The sequence below is a fragment of the Fusarium oxysporum genome, chromosome 3 (assembly GCF_000149955.1).
Source record: "Fusarium oxysporum f. sp. lycopersici 4287 chromosome 3, whole genome shotgun sequence".
In the NCBI taxonomy this organism is placed as follows: Eukaryota; Fungi; Ascomycota; class Sordariomycetes; order Hypocreales; family Nectriaceae; genus Fusarium; species Fusarium oxysporum.
Genome location: NC_030988.1, coordinates 1 through 25,385, shown reverse-complemented (window position 1 = coordinate 25,385; position 25,385 = coordinate 1). Strand labels below are relative to the sequence as shown.

The window sequence follows — 25,385 nt, the reverse complement described above, 5'->3', positions numbered from 1 at the left end:
TTCATAGACATTTTAGTATGTAAAATAAATAAAATTAGTATTAATTAAAAGGTAAGTTTAAGGAGAGTATTTTCCCAAAGTATTAATTGATTTAAACCCGAATTACGGCCAAGCGATATATTCGAAGTTTCGCCGTTTTTTTTGATGTGGTTGAAAGTGACCAGGGGCGCAAGCATTATGATTGGTGAGATTTGGCAGGTCATAGTCATCCATTGTAGGAGGAGCAGGCGTTAGGTTATTAAATGGGAATAACAGTCATAGTTAAGGTTTAAGAGCACCAGGCAACGAAAAAAAGCAAATTAAGATAAACAATTCCATAGTATACAGTATCATAACAAAGAGAAGCCATTAGACCCCACGATTCATATTACAACCAAGACCATCCGAGACATAGAACCAAGAGATAATACCAGCCCCAAGATGGAGCCATTTGTTCATTTGCCCGAGTTTCCCATTATTATTTGCAAGAATTGCCAGTTTGCATATATAGCCAAGGAGGCAGATAGCCATTTAAGGGTACGGCATAGCATGCCAACAGCAGAGAGGCAGGTAATCATCCAGCAGGTCCAAGCCATTCCCGGTATTATCCAAGACCAGGCCGGATTACAGGCATTTCCATTCCCGCCGCCGACAACCAAGCCGATTCCATTTATCGCACCACCAAGGGACGACGGGATAGCATGCAATGCGTGCCCGTATGTCATAGGAACAATACAGGGCATACAGAAGCATCACCGAGAAGAACATGGTTGGGTAAATGATTGGAAGAAGGGTGGCGATGTAGCCAAGAGGGCAAAACAAGAACGTCAAGTGCCGTGGCGGACCGGTGTGTATTGCTACATCCTTATTGTCCTTCCCATTTTCAGTAAAAGAGGAAGCCCCTGTCGATATATAAGGCTGTGATTGGCCAGAGAGAGGGACCAGAGTGGGGTGAGGTAGAAAGCCTTTTTCAGTCAAAGCAGAGACCCCTGTGGGGCTGGGGGAAGTACCAGCGGCAATGTTGAAGTATAAGCCTCAACAGTCTTCGGGGGGTAACCCTTTTTTGCTTTATCAGGCAGCATACTATGCGGGGTAAGCGACATAGCGTCGACAGGGGTAAAGAAAGAGTCAAGTGAGAGAGGAATTCATTGAAAGAGGTAAAGGTAATTGGCAAAAAAACAACTAGTAGTAGAAAAAGAAAGTTTAATAGGAGAGGAGATTTTTCTAAGAGAGATAATTAAGAAATAATAAAAGAAAATAGGAAAATAGCTAGAAAAAGTGAAAAATAAAAAGGGTTAAAAAGAGATAAAAAGATAGATATAAAGGGAGGTAGTGTATAGCGCGATAGAGCTAGCCGGCCTAACCCTTTATATTACCGATTGGTTTGGGCAGTTTCTAAAGCCCCTAGGGGAAAGAGAAAATAACTTCAGTCTATTGACGTTTTCTGTTTTAATGCAAACCCTGCCGAAGGCTTAGAAGCGGTCAGCCTGACCGGCTGCAGCCACAACAGCCCGTTTGATGGGGTAAGCAAGGCAGACTTAGACACATGCTAGTCCGTACACAGGGGCATAATAGCGGGCAGCCGACCGCCTAAACTGGTGCACAGGGCATCCAGGCGTGCAGTGAAACTTGCGACAAACAAACAATGCAGGCTAGCAAGTCGGTAAAATGGAAGCGAATGGGCAATCATTGGCTGTTGTGCGTTCCTCGGTTGTGAGGTGATAGGCTTATCTGTCTACTATATCAGCATGAGGTCATTATTAGGCATACCAGCCCGCTCTGCAGAGATCACTAAGTCCTAACCAGAGAATCTGTATTACTGATTTGCCTCTAAAGAAGAAAACCTCCTGCTGCATTATATGTATTAGATGTAACTAAACTTCTTCTCTCTCCTTATAATAAATACCGATAAGTTGCTTTACATATGGCGTCTGATAAGGTAGATAAAACCGGCAGGATCCGGCATTTCCTTAACTTACATTATATAAATAACATTAAACCATTGCTACCTAAAACATAACCCTTCAATAATGCCAAAGCAGTTATGCATTTTATTAGCCGTATTGCACACTGCCTTTGTCAAGCTGAGGTGGCTAGCTGCAAGTTTGCAGGGGCATTGCACTAATTGTCATATTTAAAGGAGGCCCGAGCGTTGATTGTTGACCAAATGACCTTCTTTATGTTTCAAGCGATATAATCTGATGTGGGATAGGGTCCGGGGAAGGGAGGTGATTCCGTCTTTACAGCCTGATGGATCTTGGCATTGTCGATCAGACCATTGCTAAATGGGACTCTGATCGCAACAGCGCGTCTGCAATTACCTGACGTAAATATGCAGCCACAACTGCAAGTTACTAGCACTGTATATATGCCGATCTCCCGCCGATCTCCGTCTCTGGCGTCCTGCATGCAGGGAACTTGTGAAGAGGTATGGCAACTTCCGCTTCTCACAGCTCTTAATGTATCGTGTCATCATTGTTATGGACACTGCCTGATGCAAACTGCTCAGGTAAAAGCCTAGAGGCCAGATCTGAAGGGTCGCAAGCAACTGCTGGACGGTTAGGTCGTGCGAAGGCTCTACTATGTAATGATCCAATTGGGGGGTACCATTTGAGTTCACGTCCCCGCTTTACATTTCGAATATCATCCGTGCTGAGACATGTGATCTAACCCTCTTAGTGGTTATAAAAACCTTAGAGCCACTTCTTCAAACCCGCCTTCTTCACCTAAATCAAAGAGCCTAATCACCTTTACGTATTTTCTAACGATATCAAAGCAACTTATAGCACGCGTACGTATAGACAGCCAGTTAAATATATCAGTCTGACAGTGAAATAGTAAAATACGGTTTTCTACCACCATGAAAATGCAGCTACTCGGGCTAGGCACTCTTTTAGCACTGGCTGGTGCTGTGCAGCCTGGAAATATCCCAGACCCAGGCCTCCTCAAGGGGTGTAAGCCAGCGCTCATCATAAATCAATCAAATCAACTTTGAGGTAAAAGTTGATTTGTTTGATGGGGCTTCGGTCCAAAGTTGATTTGTTTGATTTGATTGGCTCGTCTCAATCAATTGTATGGGAGGCCTATATATTGAGTATGTGAAGGTATTACGCCGGATCCAAAGCCTCAATTACCGACCCAACTGCCCAGCTTTACCCCGCCGTGTCGGACCCAGTTCCTCAGACAATGAACTCGCTCCAGCGTGTCGGCGCCCATTGCGAGCCTTTGCGATGTTAGTATCAGCTTGGCTAGGCTGAACTGCCTCTCGCAGTCGGTTGCCATAGCCGGAATGGCAAAGACATCCAAGGCAAAGCTGCTTAGCACCGGGAATGAAGGCTTGTGGTCCCTCCACCATTGGATTGGCTCTTGCGAATCTCGGATGAAGGATGACTGCTGCCGCAAACAAGGGAGATTCTCCGAGCTTGCTGTAGTATTCATCCAGCTTCTTCCAGCCGTTGTTGATCGATGCCCGAATATATGCTCGGTGGTCTGCTGGTAATGAGCTCTTCTGGGAAACCTTAGACGCCAGTGGCTTGTCAAGCGCCGCATACTCAGCCTGAGAATGCTCCGGCAAGGCAGCTACCGTGAAAGTTGGCGCTTGACTTCGCTGTTGGGATACATAGACCTCTTCCCCATCGAAGCGAGCAGGGCGACGGCGGGAACGGGCCGACCGGATGTTAGTCCCCCTCAGAGGCGCAGACGCTCTTCCAATTAGTTCGGGATCATTTAGATTCGTCGCCCTTCTTGTTTCGGTCCTAAACTCATTGTAGAAGCCTTTCCAGTCTTCAAAATGCTCGAGCAGGTATTCCATCCCTACCAGAACTTCCCACAGGCGCCCATGGCTGTCGCATTTACCCCAGCCTTGGGTTCGCATTGTCTAATGATATAAAGGCGTAAGTATCTCGTTGACCTCACCAAGCACGCGCCAATCCTCGTTGGATAAGATGTCATCAGCAGGGATACGTTTTTCTTCGTCTTTCTCGCCTTCGAGTGCAAAGATGTAGGCCCTGATGTCAGTCTGCTTCCGCAAAGCCCTCTCTATCATCATATAAGTAGAAATCCACCGCGTCTCATTGTTCAAGATGACCTCAAGCTCGGCGGTTGATTCCTCGCAAAGATGGTACCTTTCGTCCTCCTGCTCGTGAGCGATGCGCGTGAAATATTCGCTGCGCTGAGGTGAGGATCTGATGAACTTGACGATATTGTGCAGCTTCCCAATTGGGCCCTTCGAACGCCAATGGCGAAGATCTTGCTCCTGAAGACCTCTCATGCCGTTGATATCAGACTCTAGCTCGAAAGATTCGGCGTCTTTACCGAAAAGAAACGCGCGGGCAACAAGGTTAAGAACGTGGCCGTAGCAACGCATGCGACGGGCCTTGATATCAGCCGGCCGGATCGAAGGGTCGAGCTGCCGGTAGAAGTAAGAGAGACAGGTATCGTTCGTAGTCACGTTATCAGAAATGACCGTGCCAACCTGTCCTCGGATATCCCACAGTTGAACGATTTCGAACAATGTCTCGGCAAGATTCTCACCACTGTGGATACCTAGCTGACGGCGTAGATCGGGCAGCCTGGATTGTTGGTTCCCGAATTTGTCGATGAAGTGTGCAAAAACTGCCATTATCGCAAGACGGTTCGGTGATGTCCAGAGATCAAAGCTGATGTGTATTTTTGTTAGGGCGCTGCCTAGCTCCGCTTTGATGATATCCGCCTTAGACTCGAAGATCTTCTGTAGCTCTCTGGTAATAGAACTGCTACTCCAAGGAATTTGGAGTGCTAGTTCATGGTCGAACTGATAGAAGAGCTCCTTTAGAAACTTGTGCTCGAATATTGTGAAGGGCACGTCACTGTCAATGACGAACCCAACACTAAGTTCTTGTACAGCTTTGACCTTTGCCTTTGGTATTATGCTCCAGCGCTGACCTCAATTCAAGTATCAAGTCAAGTATTTCAAGTAAGTCAAGTAAGTTGACGGCCCTATATATTTCAAGTAAGTAAGTTCATAATGCCTCAAACTTGATTTACTTGATTTACTTGAAATACTGTATTTTATGGGTTTTCCTGTGCGACGGTCCTGGGAGTGACGAGGCCCTTCGGGGTTCGTCGGGCCCAAGGTGTAGGGTAATGAATTTGATGTGGTCCGGAATGTGACCCCGAGCTGATTGCACCAATGATAATCAAGGGACACGGTAGGGGTGTCGCGGATTTATTGTTTTGTTCGCCTGCGTGTTCGAGACGTGTCGCAACTGACTCAGAACCCAAGTCTGTATGAGAAGCATCCACGATCCGCGGTTCGCCAATGATCCGCTATGACAGCACAACAGCAGTCGCTAGAAACGCTCCTGGGCATTAGCAGTCAGCGCAAATCACTGAAACAGCAGCTTGACGCTGCGTCCATCAAGGCTGAATCTGGGAGAACGACTCTTGCTGACCTCCCAACGGTTCAGATCGGCTGCAAGAGGTATATACTGTTGTTTATATTGCGCAGTAGTGCTGGGTGAAAATATATTTTATGAAACTTGGTTTTTTCTTATTGAGTTGAGAGTTATTCTCGGGTTTATATCTCTAGATAATTGTATCTAGGACTTTGAACTTTAAATCTAGGACTTTCAGACTAACAGTCTGAATCCTGAAGGGAAGGGGGATCCCGGATTTTCCAACATATACCAGAGGAGTATATTGCCAACAAGAATCGCAAAGGCCGGCGGAGCTGGATTCAAGCCTACGGATTCTTCCTCACGGAAGTCAGCCCTGATTTGCGCACGTTGCAGACCTACTGGGCTTGCTCGAAATGTGATGAACGCGGGAAGAGCTCGTTGTTCGTCGCGACAAACACCACGTCGCCAATTGAACATCTCCGAAGGTATATGACATGCGTATGAGTCCGACATTTATTCCTTTTCAGCGCCTTACTGGATATAGGTCACATATGATCACTGAGGCGGACGGCAATGCGTACGAAGATTCGTCTCGCGCTGACAGTCAGCCCCCTTCGAAACGGCGCTGCCTGGAGCTTCCTACTGCAAGATCGAATGTTAATAAAGCGAAGGAGCTGACGGTCGGCTGGATCGTTACTGCCAATCTTCCTTTCACGGCGCCGTCGAATCCCGTACTTGCGACGAATGCTCGACTTACACGATGCGTCATTGGCGAAAGAGGTGCCGTGGAGCCGGCAGTCGGTGCGTGATACCATGCGGAAATTATTCGAGGTGAAGAAGGGAGCAATATCGTGTCAATTGGAGAAGGCAGTCACAAAGATTAGCTTTTGCTTTGACATGTGGACTTCTCCAAACCGGTACGCTTTCCTTGGCCTCCACGCTCACTATCTCGACGCCTCCTATCAAGTCCAATCGCGACTTCTTGCCCTGCGCCGTGTGTGGGGAGCTCATTCCGGAGATAACCAAGCAACGACAGCATATGACATCTTCGGCGAGTACGGGATACGAGATCGGATTGGCGCGGGTGTCTGCGATAATGTCTCGTCCAATGACACATGCTTGGCGAGCCTCTATCGTCAACTTTCTCCTGCGATGGCCGAGGAGAATATTAGAAACAATCGAACACGGTGCTTTGGGCATATTGTCAACCTTGCAGCTCGAGCGTTCCTCTGGGGGGAAGATCCTGACTCGTTTGAGCGAGAAGCCTTCACCGAGGCGGCTTTCCAAGTTGAAGAGCGTGAGCTTCGACTTTGGCGGAAACGGGGAGCAGTGGGCAAGCTGCATAACATCGTCCGGTTCGTCAGGGCTTCTCCGCAACGGCGAGAGTTGATGAAATCTCTGGCATGCAGCCAGCGCGATGAAGACGATTATCACCTCTTTGAGGAGGACCGAGCTACCATCGATCTCGAACTGATGCAGAACAATGAAACCAGATGGAATTCGACGTTTATGATGATCCAGCGTGCAATTCGAAAACGAGAGCAGATTGACCATTTCATCACATATCTCGACACGAAGGCAGCAGAGCCCCGACAACGGGTGCCTGTCCAAGATCATCTTTCACAGCAGGACTGGCTTCTCTTGGCGGAGATACAGAGTCTACTAAAACCACTCTACGAGATCACCATGAGGTGCCAGGGCTGGGCTAAAGAAGGCCGTTACGGCGCCTTGTGGGAAGTGATGATCGGAATGGAATATTTGCTCAACTTCTTCGAGGAGCAAAAGCTGATATTCTCGCCCCCGGATGGCACTGCTGATGAGCTACAGATTGCCAGAGCCTCGGCAACCACGAGTACAGCTTTCCAGTTCATATTCGCTCTTCTTATGTCTATTTTACTAAGACTTTCGCAGGATGTAGTCCTCCACGAGCTGATCAAGGTCGCGGACGCGAGAAACACTTGCCACAGCACACTCGAGACGAATATACCGGTGCATTCTCGCAAGCTGAGAGTCTTGATGATGACCACCGACGATGCATACAAATCTCTATCAATAACTGTTGGTCAAAACTTGACGAGTATTACAGTCTACTTGGCCAATCGCCACTTTACCCGGCTGCCGTTATTCTACACCCGCGCTGGAACGTGTCTTGGCTTGAGGCTAACTGGACTAGCCACGAGCAACTAATGTGGCTACGGGATGCTAAGAACAGTGTCCGGGAATTCTTTGAACAACAGTATCTCCGTAAGGAGCAGTCTGAGGCAGCGAGAACCATGATAGGAAAAGCGGTGCGGCAAGACGAGCCCAGCCAATTCGACCAGTGGATGCAGAGCTACGATCGGTACATGATGGAGGAAGAAGATGAGCTTGGAGTTTATATGAGGCAAGGGCCAGTCCGGCGAGAGAACTTGAACCCCATTCTATGGTGGAAGGAACACCAAGAAGAATATCCACGTTTGAGCAAGTTTGCCCTCGACATCCTGGCAATTCCTGCTATGTCTGTCGATCCTGAGCGGACGTTTAGTGTCACAAAGTTGACAATAAGCTCGCAAAGGCACAGCTTAAGCCCCGAGATAATAGAGGAAATACAGTGCCTACGGAATTGGCTAGGCCATCAAGCGATCACTGTGGGCGAGGTCGTCAGCTTTGGTGGGGACCTGATGGGCTGGGATGGAGGGGAGGCGTGAGAGTACCAATAGCTTCATCCTGGCCTCAGGTCAGCGCTTTCAATTCAAGTATATCAATTCAATTCAAGTTAAGTAAGTTCACGGACGATTTTATTTCAAGTAATCAAGTTACACCCCCGAACTTGACTTACTTGAATTGAAGTCAGCGCTGTTATGCTCTGGTCAAGCCGTGGTCGTTTGGGGTTGCATGGGACTGGAGATCGATCGCGCTATCGTCGCTGGGGCTTGATTGACTCGCTGGGGTGATCCGATGGGCTCTGTGCAAGTCAGTATATGGGATATGTTGGTATAGAGGGTGGTGGCAAGTCTGACATCCTGTCGCTGGTGCCATGTCTTGTTGACAGCGAAATTGACGCGCCGCGGTAGGGTGCAGAGGGAGCGCGTCATCCTGCCGAGGGTTGGTGTGCGTTAGGCGGCGATAGCAGGTACCAACGAGGCTACGGCTTCATATAGGGCTAAGAAGTATCGCCTATCTGTGGCCATCTTGTACAGGGTAGGACTGGGCGGAGGGCACGTCCAGGTTTAATCTTTTTGGGCAGTTCAGATGCAGCATGGCATATATCAACTTTATCAAATCATGTCAACTTACAAATCACTGGAATTGATTTGACTAAGGCAAGGAATTGACTAAGTTGATTGATTTGATTGGGGTGATTGATTGATTGAGTTGATTTATGATGAGCGCTGCCACTGCTTTATGGTCAATTATTGGAAACAGGGAGGGATCTTCAAAACGCTCCGCGTAACGTACACCAATTAATTTAAGGTCCAACGTAAACTTGGTCCTCAGCCATTTAGCATCGGGGTCAAAAATAATACGGGAAGGCGTTGGTGTACTGGCTTCTTGGCCACGTTAGTTGTGATGTAGGAGCTAGTACTGCAAATATCAAGAACCACAAAGTCTCATTCTGAAAGGTACTATTCATGAAGAGCCTCCAAGCTGAACGGAAATATCAGGCACGGGGGACCTAAAATAATTTTTAAGGCCGAAGAATTAAGATCTGTTCCAGGATGCACGGCGAAAGACCTCGCAGCCATGTTCTTATCCCAAACAAATTAGTGCAGCCCGTTCGGAATTTGCCGCCTAGTTCCAATCCAAGATCTCTGCTTCGCCATCCAAGGGATGCAAGAGAAGCCATCCTCCTAAAATCATTGGAGAATCGGGTACGTCATGTAAGTCCTGTGGCTGGCGACAGCAACCAAGCAAGGCGTGTTCGGCAGCCAATGAACAATGGTGAAAGCCCACTGATGACCGTCCCTGTACTATTATTAACTAGACTATAATAACCTCAAACATGCGAATCCACTCACTTTGCGATGCCTTCACTTCCTCAGCCGACTCAGCCGGTCGTCTCACCATCGCGGGACTATACTCCTTCGGTGCTCTCGAAGTCAAATCTTAATTGCGTTTTCGATCGGGAAAGGGTGGAAGCTTTTCCCCCGGCCCCTTTCTGATATCATCGCCGGTATGGTGGGGAAGAAGCAGGCTGAGCCACCCCCCGCCCGGGTGTTCCATCAGGGTGGGCTTGCCATACATGGTCCCCCTGGAGGTTGCAGCTTGACAGATTTCCCCATCAAGTTCTTGTTTATACACCCCTGGCCTTTAGCTAGGGTAGACGTCACAAAAGGGCGCTGGCCAGTGAGAAGAGTGGTAATCGATGGCGTGAAGCAGCAGGTCACCAGCACTGTGGAGCCTCCGGGGTCAGGACAGCTGGCCTGCGTCTGTCGTGGCCAATCGGCTCCTCCAAACAAAGACGGCGAAGGTAACCATACTGAGCAGCTGAATGTACGTACAAGTACTCCGGTTCGTCCAGAAAGAGACAAAAAACGCACGCGCGTGAGAACCGGTCTTCGCGCCTCGAAGCAGCAGCACGCGTTCAAGGAATACGCGGAATTGCATACTGTAATCGCGGACACGCTGTTGCGATTAGAGCCCCACTGAGCATTGGTCTGATCTACAATGCCAAGATCCATCAGGCAGTAACGACGGAATCACTTCCCCTTCCCGGACCCAATGCTACGGCAGATTATATCTCTTGAAACATAAAGAAGGTCAATTGGTCAAGGATCAACGCTCGGGCCTCCTTCGAACGTACGGCTGTTGATGAGATGCCCCTGCAAACTTGCAGCTAGCCACCTCAGCTGGACAAACCGACAAAGGCAATATGGTTGGCAAAGTGTATGGTTGCTTTAGCATTGCCGTAGGTTTGAGGATCATGCAGCAATGGGCCAATGAGCCTTCGGCCCTCTTTGATGGCAGGACACTGGAGGGCAGATTCGCCAGGCATCAAAGAACAGCGACGGCAGCCAAGACACCCAAGCCCAGGCCACAGTCAGCTGTTCAGGCCATTCAATATGTCTCAGCCAAAAAGTAGTGACAACCAAGCAAGTTTCTAACGTAATTTACTGTCTCGAAATGGCGGTGGGGCTTGCGGAGGTGGGTCGAAGAAGCCGCAGTCGCGCCTTTGTGCCATGCTCACATTCAGCCCTGCACCATGCACCCTGGATCCTTGCTATGACCTCTCGTAGTGAATTGTAATAGGCAAACAACCCTGAGCAGGCTGACTCCGGGCGCTCGATCGACGAAGTAGCACATTCCCCGTCCCTCGAATAGGGTGGGCGCCGATGCAGAGATTGTCCAAAAGGGCTGCTTTGGCTGCTGACAATCAATAATACACTAAGCCTCATCACCGCCGATCACCAAACCGCGGGAGACGATCGGTGCAGCTCAGCTCTGTCAGACACACCGAGTATGATCGACGTCCCCGACTTTGCTTCTTCTTGGCATCGTTTTCTTTGTCGCTCGCGCTGGTATCTCAACGCGAGGGGCGCCATGGGTATCCACATCCACACGATACTTCAATCTGCGCCATATTACCTGTATTTGGCGTAGTTGGGTGAAGGTGAATCTGCAGAAGAAAGCAACCCACGAGGTGATCAGCGTGACAATGGGAAGGCGCCCTACGCGCTATGTGTTGCTTACATTTTCGGTCTCGATATTCTCTCCCACTGCGATTAACGGCGGCCAAGAGCGATACGAAATCATATTCTCTGCATGCCCTGAGCTGCTCAGAAGGGAGTCTCCCTTCCCGCCACCTACAGCACCCATGACCCGGCTATCATAATCAGGCTGCGAAATAATTGGGGTGGATTCTGTGCCGACAGGGGCGAACTGCTAGGCATGGGCGGCTGAGCCCCGATCGACACCGGGCTCCATCCCACCATTTACGGAGACAAGGCTTGAACTCGGCTGCCATCTGGGAACTTGAGGCGAAGTGCAAGGGCGGCAAGAGTTTAATTGTCTAGGAGCCTAGTGACACACTCGATAGTCCCGTATTGACTCAATACATCGGGATCGCCTCGCGGGTCTTTCTACCCTTGCTAGCTTCAAATCTGCTATGCCCAATTAGCTATTCCATAATTAAGGCTCAGAGAGCCCTAAGAATAATAGACGCGTCGTAGTGACTGGCCGTTAATCCAATGGGTGAGCATTTACAGGGGTCAAAGGGCCCACAGGCGATCCCAAAGCATTGAGTCAATACGGTACTCCGTACATTTCAACTCCCTTGAGATAATTCCCTCTTACCCGCGGTTATCAGCGCACTCTAATTTATGATAAAATTATTCGCAGGCTACGTGACAGCTGCAGGCAGAGGCGAGACGGCTTCATTCCGCAGCCCACATGATGGCGCTAGGTCACAAATCAGCCTTGAGTGAGGCGGCGCCCAAGGAATGAGCCACCAGAAACCTGCCTGCAGAGCCAATTAATCTGTCCTCCACCCTATTCTGCGACTTGATGTCGCTGTGTATTGCATCAACAGTAAGGACAGATCCATACAAAAGATACCTAAGCTACGAATATCCGCACTGGTTACACATTAAAAGAATTGAAGGACCCCGTTAACATAATGCATCAGTACACAGTCAATTTCCGTCCGTGCTCCGTGACACAATCCTACCCAGGCTGGAAACAGAGGGGAACCGCGAGATGATCAAGACAATCGCACAGTCCCTCACACGAAGTCAAGAGCTAGGATTCTATATGGGGCGTTAATCTCATAGCACACGACAGAGGGGCGACAGGGTACACCGACGTGGCTAGAACCCGGACTGCAGAGTGATTCGAGTGGGGGAGACGCAACGGGCCGATGCACGCCGAGTCGAGGTGGATCTCGTGGGGTTCGGCCCGCGCCGCCTACGGGGACGATCATTTGGCTTTTGCTTGGGCAACGTAATGAGATGCAAGTGCCGCGTCCCAACACGGTAGATCGACAGCGTGCTCGTGAGATGTCCCAGCGTAGGTGGATATCTATTATCAGGATATAAAACGGAGTGTTGAAGGATGCCCTCCTATATCGGGTGAGGGAAAGGCGAATACCAAAGAAGATGAAGCAAGAGGCGGCCATGCTTTCTCAACAGAAACATGTCTGAGCAAGTGCCAATTTCCTTCTTGTCAGTTGTTTTGTCCATTTCTCTTGGCTACATTGATCTTCCTCAGGTGTTCACAATGGCACTCTGCGTGGCATCTCTAGTGGTTACCGCCGAGACACCGTGGCTTCAACCGTGGAGGAAGGAAGGCGTCTTCGGGAGGGTGTTGAAGACAAGGAGCTGACGACGGACCGGGTCAATGACCTGCGAAGATGGAGACGCAGAGAAGTAAGGGTCGTCGATCTTTTGAGAGGCTGGCTGGAACCATCCAGCATAACATCGCTTATCCCGCTCTGGCTTGTCGTGCTGAAGGCGGACGGGCTAGATCCGTCTGCCACGTTTTCGTTCTTGAGAAAGGGCATCTGATGCTTGAATCCAGTCAACCATTCAAAACTATCGTGCGTTTGGCCCAAGGGCATCACATTCCGGGACGGCGCAAACAGTGCGGCCTGTTCCAAGGCCATCGATTGCGGCGGATCATTGTAATGGAGGGCATTAGAGTTTATCGTCGAGCCCGGCCCGAAGAGCAGGCCCTCAAAGTACAAGTCGGCGTTGAAGGCGGCTATCGGCGGCGCTGACCGCAGGACGTTGCTGAATTCGGGGCCATCCAAGGTGCGCGTCTCCAGCTTGGGTAGCCCGTGCTGCACCCCTCGCTGTCCTATGCATGGTGATATGCCACCAAAGACTTGGTCCGAGTTGTGAATGGGCGAACCTGCCAGACTCGGGTGTTGGCTATGGGTATGGGTGGGGGGATGTCTGGAGCGACAGAGGCCTTCGCAGCAATCATCTGCACCGCGCTGTCGTCAGCATGGGTGATTGTGTTTGCCCACGGCCTCAACGGGCTCATAGAACTGGCAAGCGCATTGGATGCAGCTGGGTTAGGTCCTGCGAAGCTATTCTTCCGAGCTCGCCTCTGGCCGGGGGCGACACTGGTGGCAGAGTCGCGACGGCTGCCGGGACGTGGCGACGGGATCGAGGTCTGGTGCAGCTTCTGCTGGTGACGCAGCAACAGATCGCGGCGTGGAAAGCATCGTGTGCATTCCGGACACTGGAATGTTTTCTCCTTGGTGTGCGTGAGCTTGTGTCGCTTAAGATGTCCCAATCGGGCGAAGGAGCGCTGGCAGGTGCCGCAAACGTGCGGGCGAGGCTTGTCGGTCTTGTGACGAGGAAAATTGGCCGGCGCCTTCCAGTTGGCAGTGTTTGCGGGCGCTGGAATGGCTGTCGAGAGCAGAATCGGCGGGCGGAGCGGTCGGGCTGAAGAAACATGAGTGGCAGTGCCGGCGACGGCAGGATTGCTCACCGGAGTCGTCGGCAGTGGATGGCGTGCTGCCGACGGCTGTGTTGGACAAAGGGGGCGGGGTATGGTGGTTGAAGGACATGAGACCCTGACGCCAGAGTCGTTCAATCACTGTGGTAGAAGTTGCAAACTCACCCAGGTTCAGTTGCAGTGGGGGACGGCCAAAGGTGGCGGGGAGAATACCGGGCTTATATTACGATTGGTGTGAGGACGGCGTGGGTGAACGAGCAACAAACAGCACCAGCCAAAAGCGTATCTTGAATGAAGTGCGACGTCGTTGCGTCTGTCCAGTTTTATCGGTGGTTCCGTATGCTGGGAGTATTTGGGCTGCTCCAAAAAGAGACGGAGATGGGAGGTAACAATAATGGGGTCGAGGTTCTAGTCTCTGGGCACGGTCCAGGCCCTTCCCGATGAGTCCAGGCGTTGCGGACTCTGATGGAGGAAACTGCTGCTCAATGCGGCTCAACACGTGGATGAGACGTGCCTTGTGTACGGCGGAGGGGCTTGCGATATGGAGACGTGTGGAATGGAGCCTGTCAACAGGGCCTTCAAGCAGGATCCCCGAACTTCTCCCCCAAGCCGACGATCGCACTCGCAATGAAAAGTTTGGGCTGCGTAGCGGATCGTACGCTAGACTGCGGGCCAGGGCATATGTCTCGTCTGGAAGTCAGGTGCCGAAAGATCTCATCCACAAGCCTGTCGCTCTGCATCAACGCGGCGCCCCGCGCAGTGAGCTTCTCTCGAAAGAGCAAAGTGGCGCACATCGATCCTACAGGTTGCAGAACCCCAAACAAACCCTACCACCTTTTTGTTACTCTCTTCTCTCTATCCTTCTCAAAAAAAGTTATTCTTTAATAAATTTTTTTTTTAATTAAATAAATTGATAGTGTGTATGATAAGCAGTAGTGCACAAGGCCACAACCGCGCGACAATTCGCATTTAAACGCGTATTTCTCTACGGAGTATCTTCAAAATGTGGGAGAAATCAGCAGGTCGTCGAGGTCCTTAGCTTCGTCTGGCCAGGTCTCGATCCTGAACGGGGAGGTGGAAACTGACTCCTCGGCTTTACCCAGTCCTCCCGATCTCCACCCAGCCCAAATTCCTAGATCCCCAGTTCCCGCCCAAAGCTGACCCCAATCCGTTAGGACAGCTAGCCTTACCTGTGCCGGTACTGAAAGCATAAGCCTTAAGGTATGATTTAAATTACCGTTAGGGCTGTTATGGTTCTTAAAGGCTGATCTTAATTTCTGCAATCCCTGTGTAGACCTCCTTACAGAGATACCTACCTGGGAACTTCCGTGGTTGAGAGATATAAACAATCCTTATCGAATTGCCTAGGACGCGTTTTCGCAACGTAGTACGCCCACATTGTCCCCCCCAGGTACCGTCCCATATTATTGGCTGCCGTTCGAGGAGAGCTACTGACCGTGGAACATCGAGTTTAAACAGCAGCGCCAGTTATACGGTTCATGTCTTGACGGCCGACTCTTGAAGTTGAAGTACTTGCTTCTAATACCTACAAATCGGGTCCAAAATTTGACCTAAGCTTTTGCAACGGCCAACCAGGTTCGACATATAAGGCTCTCCGATGCCGATAGCATTAATAAATTCAGAGTATACATAAGGATCGCTAAACATTTCCTTATTGCTGGCCCACAATTTGGAAGCTAACAAACTCTTTCGGTCCAGGTTCTCCCGTGCGCCCCTGGTTGATCCGTTTTAAGGCGGCGCCGCTCGGACCATCGGCGAGCTAGCGGCGGGAAGGGCCAAGGCGGAAGAAGGATTAACGCTACATGGGGTTGCAGTGCATCTATTAGTCGAGGGTTAGAACCATTCACAGAAGGCAAACGAAGTTGTTCTGACATCTTAGCGCCAAAATTCTTCTATAGGGTGTGATCTATTGGCGGAGTGGAGAGCTCGAAGGGCTTGATCACCAACAGCGCACTTCGCAAATCGGCGTCCGTTACGTCCCGCGCGACAAGGATCGCTGGAGCAGGGGGGGGGGGGGGGGGGGGTGGCAGAAACGGAATTTGCCATTCATCGACCGGGCGAAAAAATGTGCAGCATTACCTCCTCATCAAAGGTGGCGTTGTGTCCTTCTACCCTGCACGCTCAAAGTTTCTCCTCATTCTGTTTTCCTGGTCGGGGTTCCTCTAAGTATTCCATAGGCACAACCTTTACGGTCGACCAAGTCGACCTGCTCATTCGGATGAAGGAGACAGAATCGGCCTTGGAGGAGATGCATGGGAGAAAAGATAATACTGTCAGCAGCTCTTTAGCATAGGGCGCAAGACACGCTGACGATTCTCAAAGCCTACACGTAGAGAACAGGCAATTAGATCGGAGGTTGCTAGATTAAGGCAATTTAGCCAGGCACTCGACATTCAGCGGTCGGCAAGTGGCCTCGCACGGACGCGCTGGGCGGTAGGGTGTACTGAGTAATTGCTCCCTTGAATGTGATATCTCCGGCGTGTGCATGTGGGCACATGGAGAAGGTAGAGTCGCGCCTTGCTAATCGCCTTCCCATTTCGTCTCAGTTCCTAACCCTACCTCACTATGCCGTCAACGGGTCGCAATTGTTGCGTCAGTCTTGATGTATAAATCATTTTTGACGTTTACATTCAAGTGACCGGCGTGCTACTGTGCTATGTTTTGGGTCATGTGAAGGGCTGAGATATGGTTGCTGGACTTGGTCGTCCGAAACAACACTTTCTAGCCACTCGTCCTCCACTGCACAAAGGCAATGGTATGGACTCGGATGCCGGGACTGGGATGGGCCTGTCCACGTTGGGCTATTTTCAGGAGGCATGAGCGCCGCTGACGCTAGGAATATGCTCTCGCCAGAATAGATGCCGCGTCACGATGTGGTCAAGTAATTGTTGACCCATTCTGGGAGAATCGTGATGGGATGTGCGTAGGCTGGGTCCAGTCGGAGAGTTCCATCCATATCTAATTACAAGCCTCCAAGGTGCGGCTGGTCACTGGGTCGATCAGCGGAATCAGCCTTACGGCGTCCAGACATCCAGCTGGACGCATTTGGCAGACCAAGCAAACAGCGATCGGCAATCGATACGTAGTGATAAAATACCCACTTGCCGACATGCAGGAGGGCGATCACAAGCGGCAGAATGGGGCGTCCGGCTGATCATTCATGCCAAAAGAAAGAAGCTCAACCCGCTTGAAGAGGTAGTCCCAATTGGTACTCGCTCCATTCTTATCCGCCCCAAAAGCCGACCCTCCCCACAAGAAGCATGGCCTCGTATTCGAGGTGCTGCAAATAGAAAAACTCGGCTTCCGCAGCTCCTCTCCCAGACAATGCTGTTTAGAGCCATTTCTTCCTTCCAATTCATATGCCCACAGCAACACAATACCTTAGACCTTGGGACACCCAATCGAAGATGCCACGCACCGTCTCCAAGGGAACTCCGTTCCTGGAGATCCTGCTCGACGGGGAGCAAAGGACATATCAAGCAGGGAACACTATAACCGGCCGCGTCGTTCGGAATGCTCCTGTCGTCGCTGCCCGAGCGTGGCTGGCCATCCAGGTGCATGGTAGATCCAAGTCTAAGAAGACGGTGAGCAGGGGGAAGGCGGGAACTAGCATCTACCGAGGCCGGTTCAACTTTTTCGGCCCAGACCAGAATCGGCAGCAGCTGTTCGACGGCCCCATCCATATCCCTCCTGGTGGGGCTGTGAAGGAGTGGCCGTTCGCCGTCACGGTTCCCTCGAGGCTCGACCCTTCTACGGTAGCTACCGGAAATGAACAGAAGTACAGTTACCTGCCGCTCGGCCCACAGGACGTCGCGACCCATTCGATGCCTCCCGTCTTCTATGCTTCGGGTATTTGGATGGCGACGACCTACCAGTGTTACGTCGAGTACTTCCTCGAAGCACAACTGCATGTCGAGGCGGCTGCAGGCCCCACAAACATAGACACGGCCACCCTTCCTGTCAATATAACACCACCATCGACGCCAGATATGATAACCGATTTCGACCTTAGCCGACACTCGTTCCTATGTCGCCTAAGTACCCATCGCTTCATCCCAGGATTGGAAACCGCGGGCCTATCACTCCAACAGCGGACCCAGAAGTTCTTCGGATCATCCAAGGTCCCTCAGTTCGCTTTCTCCCTCCAGGTAGATTGTCCCAGCGTCCTGCAACTCGAGAATCCCAACCCCATCCCCTTTCGAGCCCTCGTCATACCCAACCAAGCCCAAACCACCGATACAATCCGGGATGCCCTACATACCGTGACTCTGACGTCAATGACCTTCGAGATCAAGGCCTCAACGGAAATGATATGCCCCGGAACGCTTAGGTCGCATACCGCGGATGAGACGCGCAGGGTTGGATTCGAGCTGGAGTCCGCCATTGCGCAGCTTGGGGCACCCATCGTCCTGCCCTCTGGCGAAAAGGCGGAGCCCCTCGATATTGGCGCGCTACTGCAGCTCAGGATCACCTCCGCAACCCCTCTTGGCCACCGACCGTTCTCGAGCTACACGGGTCAACTGTATCCCAGCTTCGAAACCTACAACATCAAGCACAGCCATCGGTTAAAGTGGGATCTCACGGTTACTGCTGGGGGCGAGTCGACTGAGCTATCGAACGAAGTGGATATAACGTTGCTGCCTCTGAGTGGCCTACCTGCATCTGACACAATCGATGGAGGTGACTGGCCAATAGGGAAGGAACACTACGAGGAGCACGGTAACATGGGGATTGAAGACTAGAATCAAAAAATGCTTCTGAGGTCGTCGATTGAATTATGCCTCTACCGCTACCTTTACCTACTCTAATCCAATTCAGATGACAATCGCCGACTTCAGCAGTCCTTCTACTGTGGCAGACGTGTCTGAACAGTCCACTCGCCAGCTTCACCATGGCCACTATTTCCAGCTATTTCGGTGCTGCCAGCAGTCGCCGTTCTGATTCTGAGAGTTATTCTTGCTCCAACAACTATTAGTCCTCACCCGAACGCAATGTCCTGATTGTATTGGTGATACATAATTCACTCTTCTTAAGGTTCATTAGTAATTAAATTTCGTGGACTACAAAGTCTGTGGCATGTATTTTGGTCAACCACGCTGCCTATCCAGCCAGTCGCAATGCTGCCAGTGTGAAGGTCTCTAAGCTGCCATGGTTCATTGCTCTCTCACCACCAAAGTCTCGGTCATGCCTGCATAGATCTACTTGCTCTCCCAGACAGCTGCGTCGTACTCATCAATCTACTCTACAAACTCGCCGCCAGCTTTGGCCCATCCGGTGATACCTTTGAGCAATATGAAGCTCTCCATACCGCTGACACTTCGGTCGTCGATATAATCCTTGAACCATCCAGCTGCTCGAGAACCTCGGCCGCGAGAGGATGCTGGAAGGAGTCAGTATGCATGTCCCTTGATTGTATGCTGCTAGTTTGGAGGCAGTAATTCAAGACCTACAGCAGTGCCAAATGATCTTTTGGACTCCGGCCGTAATGCGTATGCAGTCTCCACGACCTAGATAGCCTAGCCCATTAGTATCTCGTGACGTCTGTGCTCAAATTTGGAGTACCTTGGTGATCCGCAAGGGTGTGCGCAGTCCTAATCATCCTTCCATCAGAGAACGTTCGAATGATCGTCAGCTCTAAATTCATAGTCAAAGCTCCCTGCACTTTCCGAGGCTCTGATGCAAGTGCGGGAGCGAGATAAGGCAGACTTGCAAAGCCAACATCCAATCACATTTGCCGTGACTGATGATTATTTTGCATAACTATACGACGATTGGGAAGAATATCCCCTGTGAATCGGGCAACGAAAGACACTTGATTTTTTTATCTAAAGGAACGGAATTGAGCTGAACTAAATACACGATGAAGATACTGCTGCCTTGCAGGCAGGAGTATAATGACTGGTTGTAGCCTGCTAGGCAATGACATTGCTGTTTACTGGTAGACTTGTTGCCTGCTAGGGAGTGGTGTTGTTGACTTTGTGAGCGAGCGGCTTGATACTGAACACAACCACTTCCACCGGGGCCTGTTTGTTCCGTTCCGAGCTCCGACGTTTTTCCCCTTCGTACCGTGGTTGATCTTTCTGGATCATAACACCTAACGATATGCATGACGCAGAGACGCATCCTACAGCTTGCCTAACAATCTTCTCCGCACTTCCAGTAGTGGATACTGCAACTACCAAAGGCCTTGGTCTTCTTGCAGGATAGCCCGGCGGCTCCCCATTTCCGGCAATCATAGTCCTGCTCAAGGGCGTCAAGAAATGCGTTGCGGGCCGCTGTCGGTCCCAAATCGGGGCAGGCGTCGTTGCATTTGTAGTAGCAGCGTCCGTTCTTCTCGCCGGTGGTTTTGCAGGTCTTCTTGCAGGCCTTGACGCCGGCCACGGCGGCCAGAGCATAGACCAGGAAGGATGGCTTGACCATTGTGATGGATCTAGAAGTAATCTGTGAGCAGGCTATGTGCATGGCAGGGACGCGGATGGGGGGGCTGCTCATACTCTGTTGTTTGAGATGAAGCCAAAGTTGGGTTTGCTGTTGATTGGGAGTGGTGTCGATGAACAATGTTGATGGTTTTTCAAGTCATGACGGAGAGATGCCGGTGTTTATATACCCAATAAATGCTGTGGACGTTGAAAACTTTGTCTGATCATCTGATGGATGGTAAGGCAACTTGAAGTTAGCCTGGCGTGCCTGTTGTTTCCTGACGGTCTAACTAGTTGGGCGTTCAGCTTCGTGCGGCAGACCGTGCCACGCTGTTCCCAGGATCCAATCAGCACCGCATTTTCCTGCGTAGCGCACGTATCCTCCATTATCACGAGGAATACAGGGGCTGAGGGCGCCGCTGAGATCATCGTGCTTGCCTTGTGGTGGCTTAACGCAGCCTGTTTGAACATTGAAAGATCTGTCTCGTCATCAATGGCGACATGCTCCCCGTCTTAGTCGCATGAACCGGGATATAGTCTAACAGAGTAGCAGTTCTATCTGGAACAGCCTCCCCCCCTTCTCTTTCTTTCGAGTGCTGCATCAGCGCCAGGTACTTTACCTCCTGGCCGAGTCGCATTCCCATCATATAGCAGTGCAAGTGATGACAAGGCACGGTATGGATAGCGTGGCTGTCGGCGCCCTTGACCTTGGCCTTGGCCTTATAACTGACTGGTTTTGCGGGGTGAAAGAGCACCAGAGCGTATTGTAGCGCGCTGGATTCTGAGTTGTCTGCTTGCTACACCAAGAACAGCTCCACGACTAGTTCCATGGGGATTCAAGTCCGTCGCCTCCAATACGGCAGAAGTCAATCAGCTATGAACCAGACGCCTTCTTCGCGCTGGGCCAATCGTGCAGTTGCCTAGCGCCCACGATGCCTCGGAAGGCGGTGGCTCGGCCGCCCGGTTATGCGCTATCATGCACTGGAATATCAACGCCTACGAGGTAAGAGGCTCAGGATTACAATGTGGCGCCCGAATTGTCAGCACGAACGGCTTTGAGTGAATCAATGTCTCAACCCTCGACGCAGTGGAGTGAGGGGGCTTCGTTGTAATAGGTTGTTTCTTGCGAGCCTAGGTTAAGAATTGATGCTGGGCGGGAAATTGAGAGTCATGCGAGAAGGCCACAGCAGCGTGAGGCTACAGAGCTGAATACGGGCCCCAGTGATCGACAGTAGCGCTCTTATGCCGAGACAATACGATGTATACGCCGTCTGCTGCTTCGGGAATCGCGAATCTTATGCGCTGATGGCTCATATCGGCCAGCGGCTGAGCCATGATCGTCGTGAGGGGAACAAGCCGATTGGTGGTTGAGCGCCAACTCAGCCTTTTGGGATAACGCAAAGCCTCATGCCGACGGATTTGCGTCATGTAGCTCGCACTCGTCAGAATCATATGTTTGCGCAATGTCGGAAGGAAGGCACAGATGAGACAGAGAGTGTCATCATGCAGATTCCACCCGTCGTATTACGGAAGATCCCCATGACTAGTGCAGCGTAAGCCACATTTTTCTCGATGGTTGTCTGCTCGCTCGTGCTGGCTGTAAGGTCTCCATGGCGAAGCAGAGCATCCTCTCTTTTGCTGGGGCCAGCATCGCGACCGTAATATCTATTGGCGGCGGTCCGAGGATCAGAAGGCGTGCGGAGGGTGTAGCACTTTCTGAACGGAGGGGGCTCCGAAGTTGCTTTCGGTTCCTGAATTCTCCGCCGCAGTACCAAGTGACGAGAACGCGCCCCGTTCGCCTCGGGAGTTCCGCCTTCAGGAAGGCAGCCCCATGCAAGCCATATCCAATGAATTCTATATCATCGCTAGCCTCGTTATCCGGCCGGTCGTAAACGCCAACTCATGGTCATAAGTGTTCGCATTTCATCCAGATGATGGTCTGAAGGGGCTAGCCGGGGACACCAGGACCTGCAGATAACCCAAACAGGCAGTACCAGAACAATGATCAACGGCAGCCTTGGATGGGAGAGGTGCCTATGGTAACGCCTTGCTCGGACCATGCAACGATCGACCGGAGGCACAAGATTGGTTCGGCAATTACGTATTCCTCGTTTCTTGACGCAGAGTTGGCAATCACATGCCTATTCGGACTGAAGCTCAGCTCTCTGTTCACTTTAATTTGGTCACGAGAACTAAATTCTGACAGTAATCTAAATTAAGAAAACATAATAAATGGTGGTTAGTTGATGTTTCTAGGGGACCTAGTTACGAAGGGCAACTGGTGTTGCGTCGCTGAAGAGCTTTGAATGGGATCCCTGGAGCAGGTAGGCGCAATTGTCGGGGCTTGGCAATGTCTGTCACAAGACCCTTTTTTCGGCAGTTTCAAATGTTAGACCTCTTCGCCCCACCGAGATCACCCACAACCACCTGAAGGAAATTGTGAGACTACAGAAAAAGAGTAGGCACCAGCTCCGTTTCGATATTCACTATGGTCAGAACTATAAAGGTATCTGTCAACCTTCATCGTTCCTATTCTCAATTTCCCATCGACAAACCCGCCACTCCAGAGAAAGTGCAATCTCTAGCAACCCCCTGCAAGCAACCTGCCGCAGAAAGAATTACGCCATAGATAACATTCACAAAATACTCCCAACTGCCGTCTGTCCGCCATCATGCAGCTTACATTCCTTGCTCTATCCCTTACTGTAGCTGTCCCCATGGTCAGCGCATACCCGATAACCGGCAACAATGTCAACTGCCGCGAGGGTCCTTCAACCGGTTACGAAGTTGTCAAGACTTACCACAAGGGTGACGATGTCAAACTTACCTGTCAGACTTCTGGCGAAGGCGTTTTGGGCAACTCTCTCTGGGACAAAACTTCTGATGGCTGCTACGTTGCGGACTACTACGTGAAAACCGGCACATCCGGCATGGTCACCAAGGACTGCGGACATGGCGGCGGCAGCGGCAGCTCCTCCCTGAACGGCAAGATCAGCCGCAGGGAAATCATCTCCCGCGCTCAGTACTGGGTCTCGCGCCACGTCCCATACTCCATGAGTGCCACTTACCCAGACCCAGAAGGCACCCGCTACCGCACCGATTGCTCAGGCTTCGTCACCATGGCTCTCCACGCCACTGCTCCAGGCTATAACACTGTCAGACTCCCGGAAATCGCCAAGGAAATCTCTTGGAAGGACCTCCAGCCTGGTGACTTCGTTGGTACTCTTGGCCCCGGCACCGGTGGTGCTGCCGGTCACGTCGCTCTGTTCCACTCGTGGGTCGACAGCACCAAGAAGAAGTACAAAACGCTCGAGTGCCGTGGCACATACGGCTGTGTCGCTTATCAGCGCCCTGTTGGCTGGAAGGTCGGCCGATTCACGGCGAAGCCCTACAGGTACATCCATGTGGAAGGATAGTTTATAGGAACGGCTTTTAGTCGACTTTTTCTCTTGTCGTTTTCTTCGGGGCCTGTCAATATCAAGCCGCTCGCTCATACAGTAGACAACAATGTCACTGCCTGGCAGGCTACAGCCAGTCATTATGCCGCTGCCTGCAAGGTAGCAGTATCTCCATCAAGTATTTAGTTCAGCTTAATCCGCTCCTTTAGATAGAAAGTCAAGAGCCGGTCATTGCCTGATTCACTAGGGATCTTCTGCCCGATCGTTGTCAGCCCATCCATTCCTGTCTGTGTGACAGTGTCACTTGTTGTGCGATAGGGCCTAGAATACTATTGTGGAGTTGAGAAGCCACTGCCGCGATCTTACGCGGCGACGGCAATTCGCTGCGTCGTTCGCCACGAGTTCGTGTTGCTAAGATGCGTTGGTGAGTACTTCTATCATCCCGAGAGATCTATGGCTCCATAGGTACCTTGCAACTTCACTCATCATCCCGATAACAACCCACAGTTGGATACTTCATAAAAGTGCGAAGACAATCGCATTTTGTTGCTTGGGATGAGACATCGAGTCGTTTCCCCATTGTTGTTTATATTGCGCAGTAGTGCTGGGTGAAAATATAATTTACTAAAATTTCTATAACTAGCACTTTTATAGATTCTAGCTTACTAGCTATTAATAAAACTTCTTTATATTAATTAAGCTTAATATGCATTGAATCTACTATTAAGAGATATAATACTTCAATAACGCATAGTATTACACTCTATACAATCTGCTAATTGTAGTCAAAAAACACGCCGAAGGGGTCCTGGTTAGGGTTACAAGTCATAAATATTTAGACCTTTTTACTTATAGGTCTCTACATTTTTATAACCTTGCTAGTAAACTTGCCATTTTTTCTACACCAGACCCGCCTAAACCTAGGTTTAGGTGTCCGTGCACCATACCTTTCCCAAAACTTTTGCCAATTCATTCTTTGAACCTGGGTTCAGGTGTCCGTGCACCCTCAATCCTCCAAAACTTTTGCCAATTCATATCTCAATCCCAGGTTTAAGTGTCCGTGCGCCCCATCCTCCCTCTAAACTTTTAACCTTCTATTTCCCTCTCCGCACTTTTCATTCGCCCTCCCTTCTTTGTCTCCTACCTTTCTTTGATTGGTCGCCTTTCTGATCCCTGTATCCTCTCCCGTCTCCCATTCGATATAATAATACTCCTCATACTTTCATCCATATCCTCTTTCTCTCCCCTCAACTATTCCTTCCCACATCTCACCTAACTTGGGAACAAAGTAACGATAAAATATACATCATACATAATATATACCAATCCACTGCCCTCATCATCCTCACCACCACCATGATCAAAATTGGTCGCCCTCTGCCTCCCAAATCTAACACGAATCCCCGGCCCTCCAAGCGCCGGAAAACTACACCTATCCACCCTTCTCATGAACCCCATCATCCATCCACTTCTCCCTCCCTTACCCCCGTCGTCAACGACATCCCATCATCATCATCACCACCACCGTCACCATCCAAGCCCGCCAAATCCCCAAAGCCTGCTCCACAAACCTTCACCGAGGTCGATTCCCTGAGGAAACAGGCGGAGCCCTACCGCCTTGCCGTCGCTGAGCTACCCATCCATCTCCTCGACTTCTCCTGGTCTCGCGGCAGTAACAGGCCCCTCGACCGCAACCATGTCGCCCATCTTTGTCGCTCTTTCCAGAATGGTGGCCTCGCACGTCGAGCTGAGCAGCACTACATCCAGGTCTCCTGCAGTGCCGCCGCCGTTCAAAAGATGATCATCAA

The 25,385-nt window shown here is 50.8% G+C and overlaps 8 protein-coding genes across 9 annotated transcripts; 5 read left to right on the top strand and 3 right to left on the bottom strand.

The window, feature by feature from the left end:
• Positions 1-5,288: 5,288 nt before the first annotated feature.
• On the top strand, positions 5,289-6,166 carry FOXG_17310 (uncharacterized protein; the record flags this gene model as incomplete). Its single annotated transcript, XM_018397316.1, has 3 exons — positions 5,289-5,440; positions 5,615-5,842; positions 5,902-6,166. 3 exons carry the CDS (start codon positions 5,289-5,291, stop codon positions 6,164-6,166), a joined length of 645 nt encoding a protein of 214 aa, XP_018258278.1.
• A 3,173-nt stretch (positions 6,167-9,339) lies between these two features.
• FOXG_22781 (uncharacterized protein) lies at positions 9,340-9,447 on the top strand (the record flags this gene model as incomplete). Its single annotated transcript, XM_018403194.1, has 1 exon — positions 9,340-9,447. One exon carries the CDS (start codon positions 9,340-9,342, stop codon positions 9,445-9,447), a length of 108 nt encoding a protein of 35 aa, XP_018258277.1.
• Positions 9,448-10,154: 707 nt separating this feature from the next.
• On the top strand, positions 10,155-10,430 carry FOXG_22780 (uncharacterized protein). The gene has a single exon (XM_018403193.1). It carries the CDS (start codon positions 10,210-10,212, stop codon positions 10,417-10,419), a length of 210 nt encoding a protein of 69 aa, XP_018258276.1. The 5' UTR covers positions 10,155-10,209; the 3' UTR covers positions 10,420-10,430.
• Positions 10,431-11,604: 1,174 nt separating this feature from the next.
• FOXG_17309 (uncharacterized protein) lies at positions 11,605-14,085 on the bottom strand. Its single transcript, XM_018397315.1, has 2 exons — positions 12,139-14,085; positions 11,605-12,082 (listed from the first exon to the last, which is right to left on the bottom strand). Exon 1 carries the CDS (start codon positions 13,736-13,738, stop codon positions 13,316-13,318), a length of 423 nt encoding a protein of 140 aa, XP_018258275.1. The 5' UTR covers positions 13,739-14,085; the 3' UTR covers positions 11,605-12,082; positions 12,139-13,315.
• A 2,963-nt stretch (positions 14,086-17,048) lies between these two features.
• On the top strand, positions 17,049-19,804 carry FOXG_17308 (uncharacterized protein). 2 transcript variants are annotated; one of them, XM_018397314.1, is made up of 2 exons: positions 17,049-17,908; positions 18,050-18,928. In XM_018397314.1, the coding sequence occupies exons 1-2, from the start codon at positions 17,120-17,122 to the stop codon at positions 18,500-18,502; spliced, it is 1,242 nt and encodes a 413-aa protein (XP_018258274.1). In that variant the 5' UTR covers positions 17,049-17,119; the 3' UTR covers positions 18,503-18,928. The 2 variants fall into 2 exon arrangements, with proteins under 2 accessions (XP_018258274.1, XP_018258273.1); XM_018397313.1 differs by having other exon boundaries at positions 17,049-19,804.
• On the bottom strand, positions 19,726-20,311 carry FOXG_22779 (uncharacterized protein). Its single transcript, XM_018403192.1, has 2 exons — positions 20,255-20,311; positions 19,726-20,190 (listed from the first exon to the last, which is right to left on the bottom strand). Exon 2 carries the CDS (start codon positions 20,178-20,180, stop codon positions 19,896-19,898), a length of 285 nt encoding a protein of 94 aa, XP_018258272.1. The 5' UTR covers positions 20,181-20,190; positions 20,255-20,311; the 3' UTR covers positions 19,726-19,895.
• A 1,065-nt stretch (positions 20,312-21,376) lies between these two features.
• FOXG_22778 (uncharacterized protein) lies at positions 21,377-21,514 on the bottom strand (the record flags this gene model as incomplete). Its single annotated transcript, XM_018403191.1, has 1 exon — positions 21,377-21,514. The coding sequence occupies one exon, from the start codon at positions 21,512-21,514 to the stop codon at positions 21,377-21,379; it is 138 nt and encodes a 45-aa protein (XP_018258271.1).
• Positions 21,515-22,593: 1,079 nt separating this feature from the next.
• Positions 22,594-24,181, top strand: FOXG_17307 (uncharacterized protein). The gene has a single exon (XM_018397312.1). It carries the CDS (start codon positions 22,852-22,854, stop codon positions 23,593-23,595), a length of 744 nt encoding a protein of 247 aa, XP_018258270.1. The 5' UTR covers positions 22,594-22,851; the 3' UTR covers positions 23,596-24,181.
• The last annotated feature ends 1,204 nt before the right edge of the window (positions 24,182-25,385 follow it).